General features: G+C 40.7%; 1 protein-coding gene across 5 annotated transcripts in view; it reads right to left on the reverse strand.

Annotated features, from left to right (window-relative positions):
- The window catches only part of LVRN (laeverin), a 40,425-nt gene that overhangs the window by 13,128 nt on the left and 14,866 nt on the right, over nt 1-12,431 (reverse strand). For all 5 annotated transcript variants that reach the window (XM_072860464.1, XM_072860463.1, XM_072860467.1 and 2 more), the window contains exons 6-13: nt 11,993-12,106; nt 8,891-9,034; nt 8,509-8,574; nt 8,308-8,373; nt 7,075-7,244; nt 5,721-5,797; nt 2,584-2,723; nt 1,020-1,075 (exon numbers count right to left, since the gene is read on the reverse strand). In XM_072860464.1, the coding sequence (XP_072716565.1) occupies nt 1,020-1,075; nt 2,584-2,723; nt 5,721-5,797; nt 7,075-7,244; nt 8,308-8,373; nt 8,509-8,574; nt 8,891-9,034; nt 11,993-12,106 (833 nt within the window). The remainder of the gene's footprint in view (nt 1-1,019; nt 1,076-2,583; nt 2,724-5,720; nt 5,798-7,074; nt 7,245-8,307; nt 8,374-8,508; nt 8,575-8,890; nt 9,035-11,992; nt 12,107-12,431) is intronic.

Here is a 12,431-nt window from a genome sequence, read left to right on the forward strand (position 1 = left end):
TCAATGTCCAGATGGATATCAGTGACAAGTGGTGTCCCTCAGGGATCCGTACTGGGACCAGTGCTGTTCGATATTTTCATCAATGACATTGACAGCGAGATGGAGTGCACCCTCAGCAAGTCTGCAGATGACACCAAGCTGAGTGGTGCACTTGACACACCAGAAGGATGGGATTTCATCCAGAGGGATGTGGACAAGCTGGAGAAGTGGGCCTGTTTGAACCTCATGAGGTTCAACAAGGCCAAGTGCAGGGTCCTACACCTGGGTTGGGGCAATCCTCGGTTTCAATACAGGCTGGGGGATGAAGGGATTGAGAGCAGCCCTGTGGAAAAGGACTTGGGGGTACTGATGGATGAAAAGCTGGACATGAGCCAGCAATGTGCACTCACAGCCCAGAAGGCCAACCGTATCCTGGGCTGCATCAAAAGAAGGGTGGCCAGCAGGTCGAGGGAGGTGATTCTGCCCCTCTACTCTGCTCTGGTGAGACCCCACCTGGAGTACTGCGTCCAGCTCTGGAGCCCTCAGCACAAGGTGGCCATGGAGCTGTTGGAGCGGGTCCAGAGGAGGGCCACAAAAATGATCCAAGGGCTGGAGCACCTCTCCTATGAGGACAGGCTGAGAGAGTTGGGGTTGTTCAGCCTGGAGAAGAGAAGGCTCTGGAGAGACCTTACAGCAGCCTTCCAGTACTTAAAGGGGGCCTATAGGAAAGACGGGGACAGACTTTTTCACAAGGCCTGTTGTGACAGGACAAGGAGCAACAGGTTTTAAACTAAGGGAGGGCAGATTTAGACTGGATTTAAGAAAGAAATTTTTTGCAATGAGGGTGGTGAGGCACTGGAACAGGTTGCCCGGAGAGGTAGTGGAGGCCCCATCCCTGCAAACATTCAAGATCAGGTTGGATGGGGTTCTGAGCAACCTGATCTAGTTGGGGGGCCCTTGCAGGGGGGTTGGCCTGTAAAAGTCCCTTCCAATCCAAAGCATTCTATGATTCTATGATTCTATATTCGAAACATACTTACTGTGTCAATGCAAAAACATCATCTATCAGCTGCAACCTGCTGACAGCGGGAATAGCCTGCAGAAAGCATTCATGTAGTGTTAATAGATCTAAACATGTCATTAAGAGTTTAAAAAAGCTTTACTATGTTTCAGAAGGGTAAGTCCCTAACACTTCTTCTAAGCTAAAATCTTCTACAAAACATCATAAAGTGGATCCTGCTGAAATTAAGCTGAAATTATGTATGTGCTTTTAGGGATGTTTATATATAAAGATATATAAATATACAGCTACATAATATATTTTTATATATAAATATACAGCTACAGTACATTAAGCATGGAATTTCAAGACCCCTCTTACTTACATGCTGTAATGAAAATTAAAATATGCATACAATGCATTTCCTAAAAATATCCTACTTAGATAATTTTGGTACATTTTTGCCTTTTGAGGCTTCAGTTCAGAATACATACTCAGATTAGTCCAAAGCAGAGTGTCTGGCACTATCACAAATTAAATGACCAAGGCAGAGCCGTGGGTGAACCCCTGCCTGCAGCCTGTGCTCTCGCGAGGACTGCTGGTCCCTCCTTGTCTCCTCCCTGCTTCCATGCCCCTTTGGCTTGGCTGCTGCTCCAGTGAACCTTCCCACTGACCAGTGCCAAAAAACAGCCCCAAGTCAGCACGCTCCTGATTTCCTGCTGACTTAGATTTGCTGTGAAAGAAAAAAGGCTAAAAGAAAGGAAGCCAGTGTGCCACAGAAAGGTTTAACCACACCGCAGGCTCTGATCAGCCTCGTGTCCAGACCTTCTGGAGAAGTCATCTGACTGCACTGATTACTACTATGCTGAATGCTTAAACTTCCTCGCCTTTGTTACCCAAACCAATGAGTTGACATTACTACTGGAGCCTCTGGCTCTCTAGGGTTAGGCAACATTAAATACTATGCAACCCCATGTATAGGCTGTTCTGTACCGCTTTCACCTTCAGCCCAAGCTGTGGGAAGTTAGAGGTGGGATGAAATCTACTCTGAGTCATAGTGTCTATAGAGGACTGAAAGAGCCCAAGTAGAACTGATTGGAACTTCTCTTCTAAGAAAAATCTCCACCAAAAAGAAAAACAAAACCAACCAAAAAACCCAAGTCAGATGATTTTTTTTGACATTTCACTGGCAGAAATATTGTGCTTTGAGGAAATGTGGAAATAAAAAGCTTTCTCCCAGCTCTCCTTTTCCGTGGTTACCTAACACACACATCCATCAGTCACACATCCATACTGATAACTCTTTGAGCCAAATTTAAGAGATTGGAAGAACCACAAGCTGCTAAGACAACTTTGAGGAAAGAATGCCATCTCATGTAAAGTTCTTTTTCATGCTTATGTGAAACTATTTGGGCCTGTTCCTCTTCCACTATGGAAGGCTGCCAGTGACTTCACTGGTGCAACAGTGGATCATTTCTTCTTACATGACATGTGAGTTTCTCATTATTCCAGGTTTTCATCAATGTGATTACTGGTAAGACCTGCAAGAAGAAATACGTGGAAAGCATCTGTTTACAAGCTTGAGAAAACAAATATGACCTTACCTTTGGATCATTTTCAAGCAAGCGTGCTAATCTTTTTAAGTTTAATTGATCATAGTTCACCCTGTAGTATCCACTTAAATTTACATTTAGCAGGATCCAATCATGTTCCGACTCCGATACTTTCATCTCAGGAAACACTTCTGCAAAGTGACATTAAAATGTATCATTTTATTTTCTGTGCACTGCTAAATTCTCTTGCATTTATAAACACTGGACTTGGTGCTCCTCTGAGATCTGAGACACAAGTTTGAGGTTGGACTCAAAGAGAATCCCCCAAAAGCTCAGTGCATTTGTGATCTCTGCTCTGCAGAGCAGAAGAATTTCAACAAGCAACTGACCCTTCAGGTACTGAGCACCTTGAGATGGCAAAGGGGAGGCTGAAGACCCACTTTGCTTCTACCCTTTAGCTCATAGGCAGCTGGAGAGTTCAGAAAGGTTACCCAAGAATAAACAGTCTGGATGAGGAGCAATACCCTCACATGCCTTGCTGCAGGGCATGTACCCCCAGCATGCTGCTCCCAGTGCTGCTCCAAAACACAACTCTCAGTACTTTAGGGAAGAACTGACCACCTACCAGTATTCACATAAACACAGATCAAGGAAAGCAAAACAGCTAAGTTTATGCAAGAAGCAAGTAATCAAAAATGTTATTTTAAATAAATGTCCTGTAGTCCTTTTGAGTTACATCACTCACTAAAGGCCTCCTTCTGCAGTCCCATTTCCTCTCACTACTACCTACTTTATGTGTGCTTGTCTGATTACTTGCTCCTGATAGCCTACAGTACATCTGAAGAAGCCAGTGCAAGCCTTGGAGACTCTATGCAGCCTCATCAGAAGAGGATTCAAATGCTGCTTTAACTGGCTGTGATCATTCTGATTTAAGAAGGCAGTAAACTCTCTTAAGACAATAAATCAATATTGGTGAGTAGTCTAGACCCAGCACTGCTCCACTCTGAACAGAAGACTGAGACTTCAGTGTGTTTTGACAGAGCAGGTACTACAGGGTTCATCCTCAGTCATCTTCACAAGTTGAATTATAGGGAAAAGTGGCACATGACAGATACTGGCTTAACCATTTAAAAACAGCATGGGTGGCTAGAATATGACACTAGCAGTACTTTGCCTATAATGGCATATTAGTTCAATGCTCTGCTCATCATTAAGAGCACTGTTAGATCCAGCTAGAATAACAAAACTATGCTCCTCCACTCCCCAGGCTGAGTGAAACATGTTCTACCATAACAGCACCCTTTTCCCAGTGTGTCTCTTTTTGCTGCACAGACATGTATCACTCAGGAAGAGTGACCAATACAATTGTATGGGCAGAGGCTAAGTATGTAGGCATTGCCGGAGGACCCTGAAACCAACAGGACAGGCTTTTAACACTGCACAGTGCAGTGCTAAATGAACACGCTTGGCTGCTGGTAGCAGCCCAGCTTGTAGCTTGGAGTTTAATTTACCTGATCAGAAGTAAGATAAATTAGGTCCTGCAGAGCTATTTGCAGCAAAAATATACATACACAAAATTGCGCTTGAGATGTTTCCTCATTATGTATTGTTATGCTGCTACATCAACTATACCAAAATTCAAGTTAAAACTGTGCTTTGTACCAAATTCCTCATTTTCATTTACCAAAACCATTCTCATGAATACCTCTGAATGACTACATCAACAGTTCTCCACCAGAAGCCATTTCAACCTCACAGGAACAAAATGGTAACTGAATTTAAAATTACCCTTAACATTTCTACCTTTGTAAGAAACCATTTGGTTTATTTATGCATCAAAAAGTCAAAAAGGAATTTTTTTTTTTTTTAAATCTTAAAACATGAATGCAAGTTCCTTGACTGAATGGTGTCTGGTAAGTTTGATACATGGCTTTCAAATACAAGTGGAATGTGTTTTAATCCTGACTTTGTACTTTATTGTAGTCCCTTTAGGCAGATGCAACATGATGGGTTTTTTTCATAACTTCTGTAGCTCTTAAGTCACATGATGGGTGAGGAAATGGAACTGTTATCACTTCAGTAAGAAAAAAATATCACATGACACTAGTCTTTCCAAGTAAGTGCTGCCTAACAATTCTTTTCTGCAAATTTTCTTATTTTTCACCTTAGCAATCACTGGTTTCTTTAACTTTAAATCAGAGGAATAAACATCCACTTTTTGCTTATTTACTTGTCCATAGACTTGTGAAATGATCACTCAAGTTATCTTATTGCCTTAGAAAGAGGGAAAATAGCTTTTAATCACTGCAAACAGAGGGTGGAGAGCTGGGATATGCACACAACATATTGTAGTTTTGCTCTTAAGCATTCCACAAGCACATCAGTCTCTGCATCTCCTTGTAACTGATTCAAAAGCTAATGGAGTTCAGGGCTGACTTGCCAAAGAAAAATAATTACCCCATTCTAATGATTACATTTCTTCTTTCTCAAAAATATAGCTGTTTATTGGAAAGCACTAAGATGAGAAAGAACTGAATTTTTTATTTGCTTGGAGATGCCCATAAACTCATTTTTCTATTATAAGCCTTTAAAACTTCTTACAATTCTACTCTTTTGATAAGAGTATTTTTGCATTTACTTTGCATGAACAAATCACAGAGTGTTGGAAATATTAATTTCCTGTTTTTACAGATATCCATGTGTGACAGTGTTGGGTCACTTCACACAGCTGGTTTTAACCTTTTTCAGTCTTCATATCTACTACTTGAGCCTGATCATTTTCTGATATATCACAGCTGAGATCCTACCTATACTCAAAAGCTGTCGTTAACATCAATGGGATCTGCTGGGGTAAGAATAGTACAGAAGCATGAAGAGCTAGGAGTTTGGATTTGTGTACAAAATGACAAAATCAAAATTATTGTGGAAATCTCTCTTCATAATATGTGTTCTACCATATTATTCAAAACATACTGAAATCATACTGAAGTTTGATGCAACATAGAAAAAATATATTAACCTATTTGAAAATCTATTGCTATTGTAACATAAAATTAGCACAACTGATAAACATAGACATTTCTGTAATAGAGTTTTATCTCCCTATTCAATTCAAATTCTGTTTATAGAAGTGTTAGGTGTGTTTTTATCAGCTGGTTTTAGCATGTGTGAACAAATACATTACTTACTGCTGCTTTTATCTAGCCACATTAAGGGTTGTGATGATCCATTTCTCATCCAAGAAATAGGAATAATCCATGTGTTACTTAACAAAGAAGAGATAATATAATTAGTTCTTATGCTTAAAAACCCCCCTCTCAGCTGATGCTAAACTAGATTGCAGATGATTTCCTTCTTACAAGAATCTCCATCTACCTTCTGTCCTCTCTGATACACAAAACCTCATCAGATGGTGCTACTTTGCTGGATCAGCACTTAGGTTCAGCAAAGATAAGGAAGTTTTAGCATGGATTTAAATAGGCACTCATAGCTAGACTACTGTTTGATGCTAGGTATTTGAATACCTAGCATCTCTGTACTCTGTACAGAGGCTTTCCTTCTTCAGGCAATAATTTCATTCTCCTCACTTATTACACTTCACCCTCTTTCTGGAGAATGTAAAGCTCCTTTTCAGTAGGGTATCATCTACTAAAAAAGGCTCCAGGCAAGCAATACAACTGTAATTCTGACGACTGTAATTTCCTTTCTGAGGGAATGTAAACCTCCTGGCAAAAAACAAGTGAAAGCTACAGAACCCTGAAGTTGCTCATGAAAATGAAAAATTCTGTAATATTTGTCCTGGATTTGCTTAAATTCACATGCTATTGCCTCTTGCTTTGGGCTTTGCTGTCCTTCATACTTTTTCCTCGGGTGAGAACTCATCCCATGGGCCCTGTCCATGCATCCCAACACTCATGAGAGCTGAATTTCATGAAATTTCAAACCCTAGCCATGAGTTTCCAAAGTGGGTGACCAAAGGCAGCTCCTTGTATCACTCTTTTTAGGCAGCTAAATAAGTAGCACAGCTTGCAAAAGCACCAGGGACTCGGCAATGCTCACTGACAGGAACTTCAGAGCTGCATGCCAGATACTCAGCATCTTCTGAGAAAGGGGTCATTTATATAACTAATTAAATGCAACCCATTTGCCCTTGCCAAGCAGAAGAGACTGGGAATATGTGCACTGGAAAGAAGCTACAGCATGGTTCATCCAGGTCCCCAGTCCATACAACTGGGGGATGAGGAAAGAATAAATTTCTAGGCAAAATTCTTGCCCTGCAACCTACTCATGGGCTGTGTCTGTCCTGACAAAGCCATTATGTGGCTGGAAAAGTCACTACTCCAGAGGAAAGCAATCTTTTGGCAAAACAGGTGGCTTGCAGAACTATTGCAAACTCTAGCCTCAAACATTTTACTTGACAGCTCATGACATGAAAAAATGTAAATTTAAAAAAGGAGATGGTCAAAACATAATGTCCTAACGGAACAGTTTCCTGCAAAAAATAGGGTATAAACATATAATAAAAACACAAGCTAAACATACTTGTAAGAATCAGTACTGTTTTCATTCTTTTTATTAAGAAATTGTTCCTGACTGATTGTGCCAGTGGTTAGATTTAATGTTAAAACTGGAAACCCGTTTTGGCATGTCCAGGAATCCATTATTTGTTTTACAGATGCTGGCAACTGAACTTCATCCTGTGCATCTATAACCTGCAAGAGAAACAGGAATTATAATTATTTATGATAAACAGGTACTTACTGTTATTGCTTCAGCAACACTCTAGAGGTTGTTCTAACATGTTAGAGAAAATGTAACTGCTTAGAAGCAGTTTGATGGTCTTTGATTCATGCAAAAAATCTATGTAACAAAGTGAAAAGGACATTATTGACATTATTACAAAGACAGCATAAGCCTTTTTAGGAATTATGAAATGCTGAGATGACATTTCTCATTCTTATAACCTGACTGCTAATCTTTCTCTTTTTAGTGTTAATATACTTACACCCCTGTATGGCTGTGACAGACTTATTTTGTTAATTTAACTCAAATAAAGCTGCCAGAACACAAAGATTTTTAAGTGACTATCTAATGAACAAACTGAATAGTAAAGACAAATTGAAAAAGATACTAACTGGAGTCCCAACTAGTGTGAACGGGTACAGTCTCTGTTGCCTTAAAATATGTGACAGCCTTGCACATCTGAAATTGCGGCACTCTTGTTCTTAACCTAAGACTGAGTCTGCAACACAATGGAAGACTTCTTCAGAGGAACAGGAAAGTGGATTTTTTTTTAAATAAACCTACTATTAGCACCTGTTTTCTTATTCAGATTTCTGCCAAAACCAGCAAAGGGTGAAATGCTGAGCTACTGCCCTGGGTATAGACTTTGCTGGATCTGTGACACATCAGCATCTTGGATCATCAAGCCCACACACTCTGATCTGGCAAAACTCAAGCTCCAGAAGAACAGGCTATGCAATTTCACGTAGGCTTAGGCAATCTCCATGAAACCCAAAACTCCACTTGGCCTTAATTTCCCATCTCATCTCTCTACTCCTTGTACTTAGCTCCACTGATGGCAGGTGCAGCAAAGCAGCCAAATAAATACTTATGAAGACATTAGCTGAAAGAACCAGCAAAGCAAATTTTATGCAAGGTAAAGACTGCACTAGGGATAGACAAATTCCAGTGCAGTCTTCTACAAACAGTATATACCGTAAATTTGGATTGTGCCAAACACCAGAGCAAGAATACTAGAGATAAAATGAGTACCATCTGTATGTGGGTCCAGAGATCATCTTGGTTAGCATTTGAGAAGGAAAATTCTTTCAGATACGACTGTACAGAAACAAACAAAAGCATCAGAATTCATGAGAGTTCAATGAAAAACATCAGCAAGACAAACAGTAATTTGTGCAATTGTAATTCTCGAGCTTACAAATCAAGATGAAGATGTTAGTTTTTCAAACTTACAGTGAGTGCTCTGATAAACAGCTTCTCAGTCAGGAAACCAGAAAGCATCCAGGTAATAGAAGCCCCCTGGAATAGAAAAAAAATATGAGAAAACATGAATTATCATTGAAATATTTTTTCAAACTATATTCTAGAGAAGTTATTCAGGCTATGCTTCATATTTCACAGAGGTTAAAAATGTTTTCACTGTTTCTTTCATCGCCAAATAGATTTGCAACATCCAATATATTTGTGCGTGCAGCAGAAACAAATATTGAGTGACAAAACTACCTACAAAAAGTACTGTAATTCAACAGAATATTCCACTGTTCCTCTCAAACCTACTTAGTTTAGAATTAATTTAGAATATATAAGAAATGGGAAGAATTTTATATTTTTTAACCTTGTTGTATGTAATGCTGTCGAACAGAGACATTAAAGAAAATGATCCTTTGATCTTGTCTTCACTCTCTGACAGTGATCGAACTCCTATTTCGCTGTCTTCCCTTAAGACAGGTTGTACAACGTGATCATAAAAGATTTTATCCTGCAAGAAAAAGACAAATCTAAGTGAGCTGAAGAGAAAATACTTATTCTCAGGAGGTAATGTAATTATGGGATTAGCACTAATAGAAATAGTCTGTCAATAAACAAGGAATGATCCTTTTCCCCCCTCCCTAACTTTCCCATGAAGTAAAAGGGACCTTACACCCAATCCTAACATTTTTCCACATGCAACATTACTAATTAGGGCAGTGAAAATTTTACATCTGAGAAAACTGTGGGTTTGGGCCTGTCAGGCCCAAGACAATTACAGTGTAATCCTCAGGGAAAAATAAGTCAGCTGTATTAAACAGCAAATGAACAAATACTGAAAACTGAAAACATGTATCTCATTTACATCTGTATGTCATTAATATGGCAGCATTTTCCTCCTAAATTCTCTGTTTCGCCTGCTGCAACCCTGAGTAATAACCTAAAAACTAAGCTACTAAGGGTAGCAAGGCTTAACTATGCAGCAGTTCTACTGTGATCCATTGAGAAATATGGAGGGAAAATGGCTCCTTTGGTGCAAATCCGTGAAGTTCTCTTTTTATCAAATGATGATTCATTCCCCCAGCTGAGTACCTCTCCTAAGACTGGATGGAAAATGACATAATTACAAAGGTAAAGAAAAAAACCTAAATTTTTTAAACCACTGCAGGCCACTGAGCACTTCTACTTCTCAAGGAGAAGAACACAGGCTTCCAATTAATGGGATCGAATTTGTTGATAATTTTTATCTTTGTAAACAGCCAGTAAATTTAATATTCAGGGTTCAGTTTGTAATTGGGTGGTGATCAGTGGCACATGGTCTAGTTGGAGGCCAGTAACTAGCAGTGTACCCCAGGGGCAAATATTGGTCTTGTTCAACATCTTCATTAATGATCTGGGTGATGGGGCAGAGTGTACCCTCGGCAGGTTTGCAGATGACACAAAATTGGAAGGAGTGGCTGATACACCAGAGGGTCATGTTGCCACCCAGAGGGACCTGGACAGGCTGGAGAAGTGAACTGACAGGAGCCTCTTGAAGTTCAGCAAGGAGGAGTGCAAAGTCCTGCACCTGGAGAAGAACAACTCCAGGCACCAGTATGTGCTGGGGGCCGCCCAGCTGGAAAGCAGCTTTGCGAAAAAGGACCTGGGGACACAAAGGACACCAAGTTGAACATAAGCCAGCAACGTGCCCTTGCAGCAAAGGCGGCTAATGGTATCTAGGGCTGTGTTAGGAGGAGTACTGCTGGCAGGCTGAGGGAGGTGATCCTTCCCCTCTGCTCACCACTGGTGAGGCCACACCTGGAGTGTGGGGCCCAGTGCTGGGCTCCCCAGTAGAGGAAAGATACAGAGCTACTGGAGATAGCCCAGTGAAGGGCCACAAAGATGATGAATGGACTGGAGCATCTCAGACATGAGGAAAGGCTGAGAGATCTGTGACTGTTCAGCCTGGAGAACAGCAGGCTCAGGGGTGGGATCTCATAAATGTATATAAATATCTGAAGGGAGGGTACAAAGAGGACGGAGCCAGGCTATTTTCAAGTGGTGCCCAGGCCACACTGTGAAACACAGGAGGTTCCCTCTGAACATCAGGAAACACTTTTTTACTGTGAGGGTGACTGAGCACTGGCACCGGCTGCCCAGAGAGGTGGTGGAGTCTCCATCCTTGGAGATGTTCAAAAGCCATCTGGACATGGTCCTGGGCAACTGACTTAGGTAGCCCTGCTTGAGGAGGGGGTTGGACCAGATGACCTCCAGTGGTCACTTCCAACCTCAGCCAGTCTGTGGTTCTGTGAATGCATATGGCTTATAAAACTGCACTGTATTCTTGCACCTGTATAATTTACTCTGGAGTTCCAAGGCAAATCACATAACTGTAATTTATCAAATGGAATTACTGCCCAGTATTAAAATTTACTTTATGGACATAAATAAAATGGCAATTGTTGATTTTTAGAAAGAAAAGTTTCTAAATGAAAAAATTTAAAAGGAGACAAAGACTTTTTTCCAATTTAAAATTTGGTGGTCTTTATACTTTTCAATGGTATTAAAATACAGCTTTACAGAGAATAAAGTGAGCTGCTGTTGAAGTTCAAAGCAGGGGGTTAGCATATTCCATGACCTAAAAATCCTTCTGACAGAATTTGTTTGACATGCCTGTATTAGTTTCCAATTAAGCATGTAATTAAGTACTTTGGTGAATTATAGAAGAAAAGTGACAAACGGTATTTCATCTGAGCAAAATAAAAAGCAGACTGGGTTGGCTGCAGTCTCGGGCCTGCCCAGACTAAAGGCTTCTCCTTCCTTCAGAAGCCGAGGGCACTGTGCACAGACAGTTATGACTGCGCAGGTGAGTGCATCTCATCTCATGGCTACAATTAGCAGCACCTATCCTCCTGTCTCAGAGTTTAACGATGGATGCAGTTTTCTAATACGCTGTGGGATTTATGCTTATTCCCATCTGGATGGAACGGGAAGGAGTTTTACCTTGCTGTCGGATTAGCTATGTGCACTATATTTGCCTTATCCACAACTGGATATCCATGGACCCAGTGAGGTAAACAGACTCAAAATGACCCAACGTACTTACTGCTCAGTAAAGGTACCCGGGTACGGGGTGCTTCGAAAAGTGCTTGGACAGGCAGGGAGGCAAACCATGAGCTACAGAACCCAGGAGAGCAAGCTGGGTTTGTTAAATGACAGATCTAGGGCAAAACACCAACTCCTTGTCACTGCAGAATCACAGCTGTCCAGCCGTCCTCTGCGCCAGCCGTAGAAGAGCTGGGTTTGATGACAGCCCCTAGCAGATGGAAACCCTCCAGGGAACAATCAAGCCCTGCTGGTGCTTCCCAGGGGAGTTAAGTTACTAAAACTATGGCTTGATTAAATCCCATCTCCTGCAGCTTTCTTGTCTACCTACATGCTGGAACTTTGCTACTTTAGCTTACTTACTTCAGTAAGCATTAGCACTTACCAGTGAAAGCTTGGGTTCAACAAAGGTAGCTCCGAGGTACTCAAAGTAAGATGCCAGTCCCTCATTAAGCCACAGATCATTCCACCAGTTCATTGTAACCAGATTTCCAAACCACTTAAATAAAAAGAAAAAATGTCTCAACATCTCTTTGGACTGCTGTTTTCAGTTTTGCAGGTTCAACACACATACCTATGCTGAAGTAACTTGATTTAATGTGTACATGTCAACTGAACAAAATGCTGGATATTCCTTCAGATAGTGAAAATTCAGTAGAAAAAGATGCATCTTGGAAAAAGTTGGAGGTTCAGAGCAGTTATTTTTTAATTGTTTCACTTACAATTTCATACCATGAGTATGGATGTCAGTGTTTTATGTCATTCTTTTACTCTATTCAATTTTAAACACTTCCCAAAAAAATTTAGAGATCTAAAAGATCAGG

This window comes from Ciconia boyciana, chromosome 4 (genome assembly GCF_034638445.1).
Source record: "Ciconia boyciana chromosome 4, ASM3463844v1, whole genome shotgun sequence".
Classification (NCBI taxonomy): domain Eukaryota; kingdom Metazoa; phylum Chordata; class Aves; order Ciconiiformes; family Ciconiidae; genus Ciconia; species Ciconia boyciana.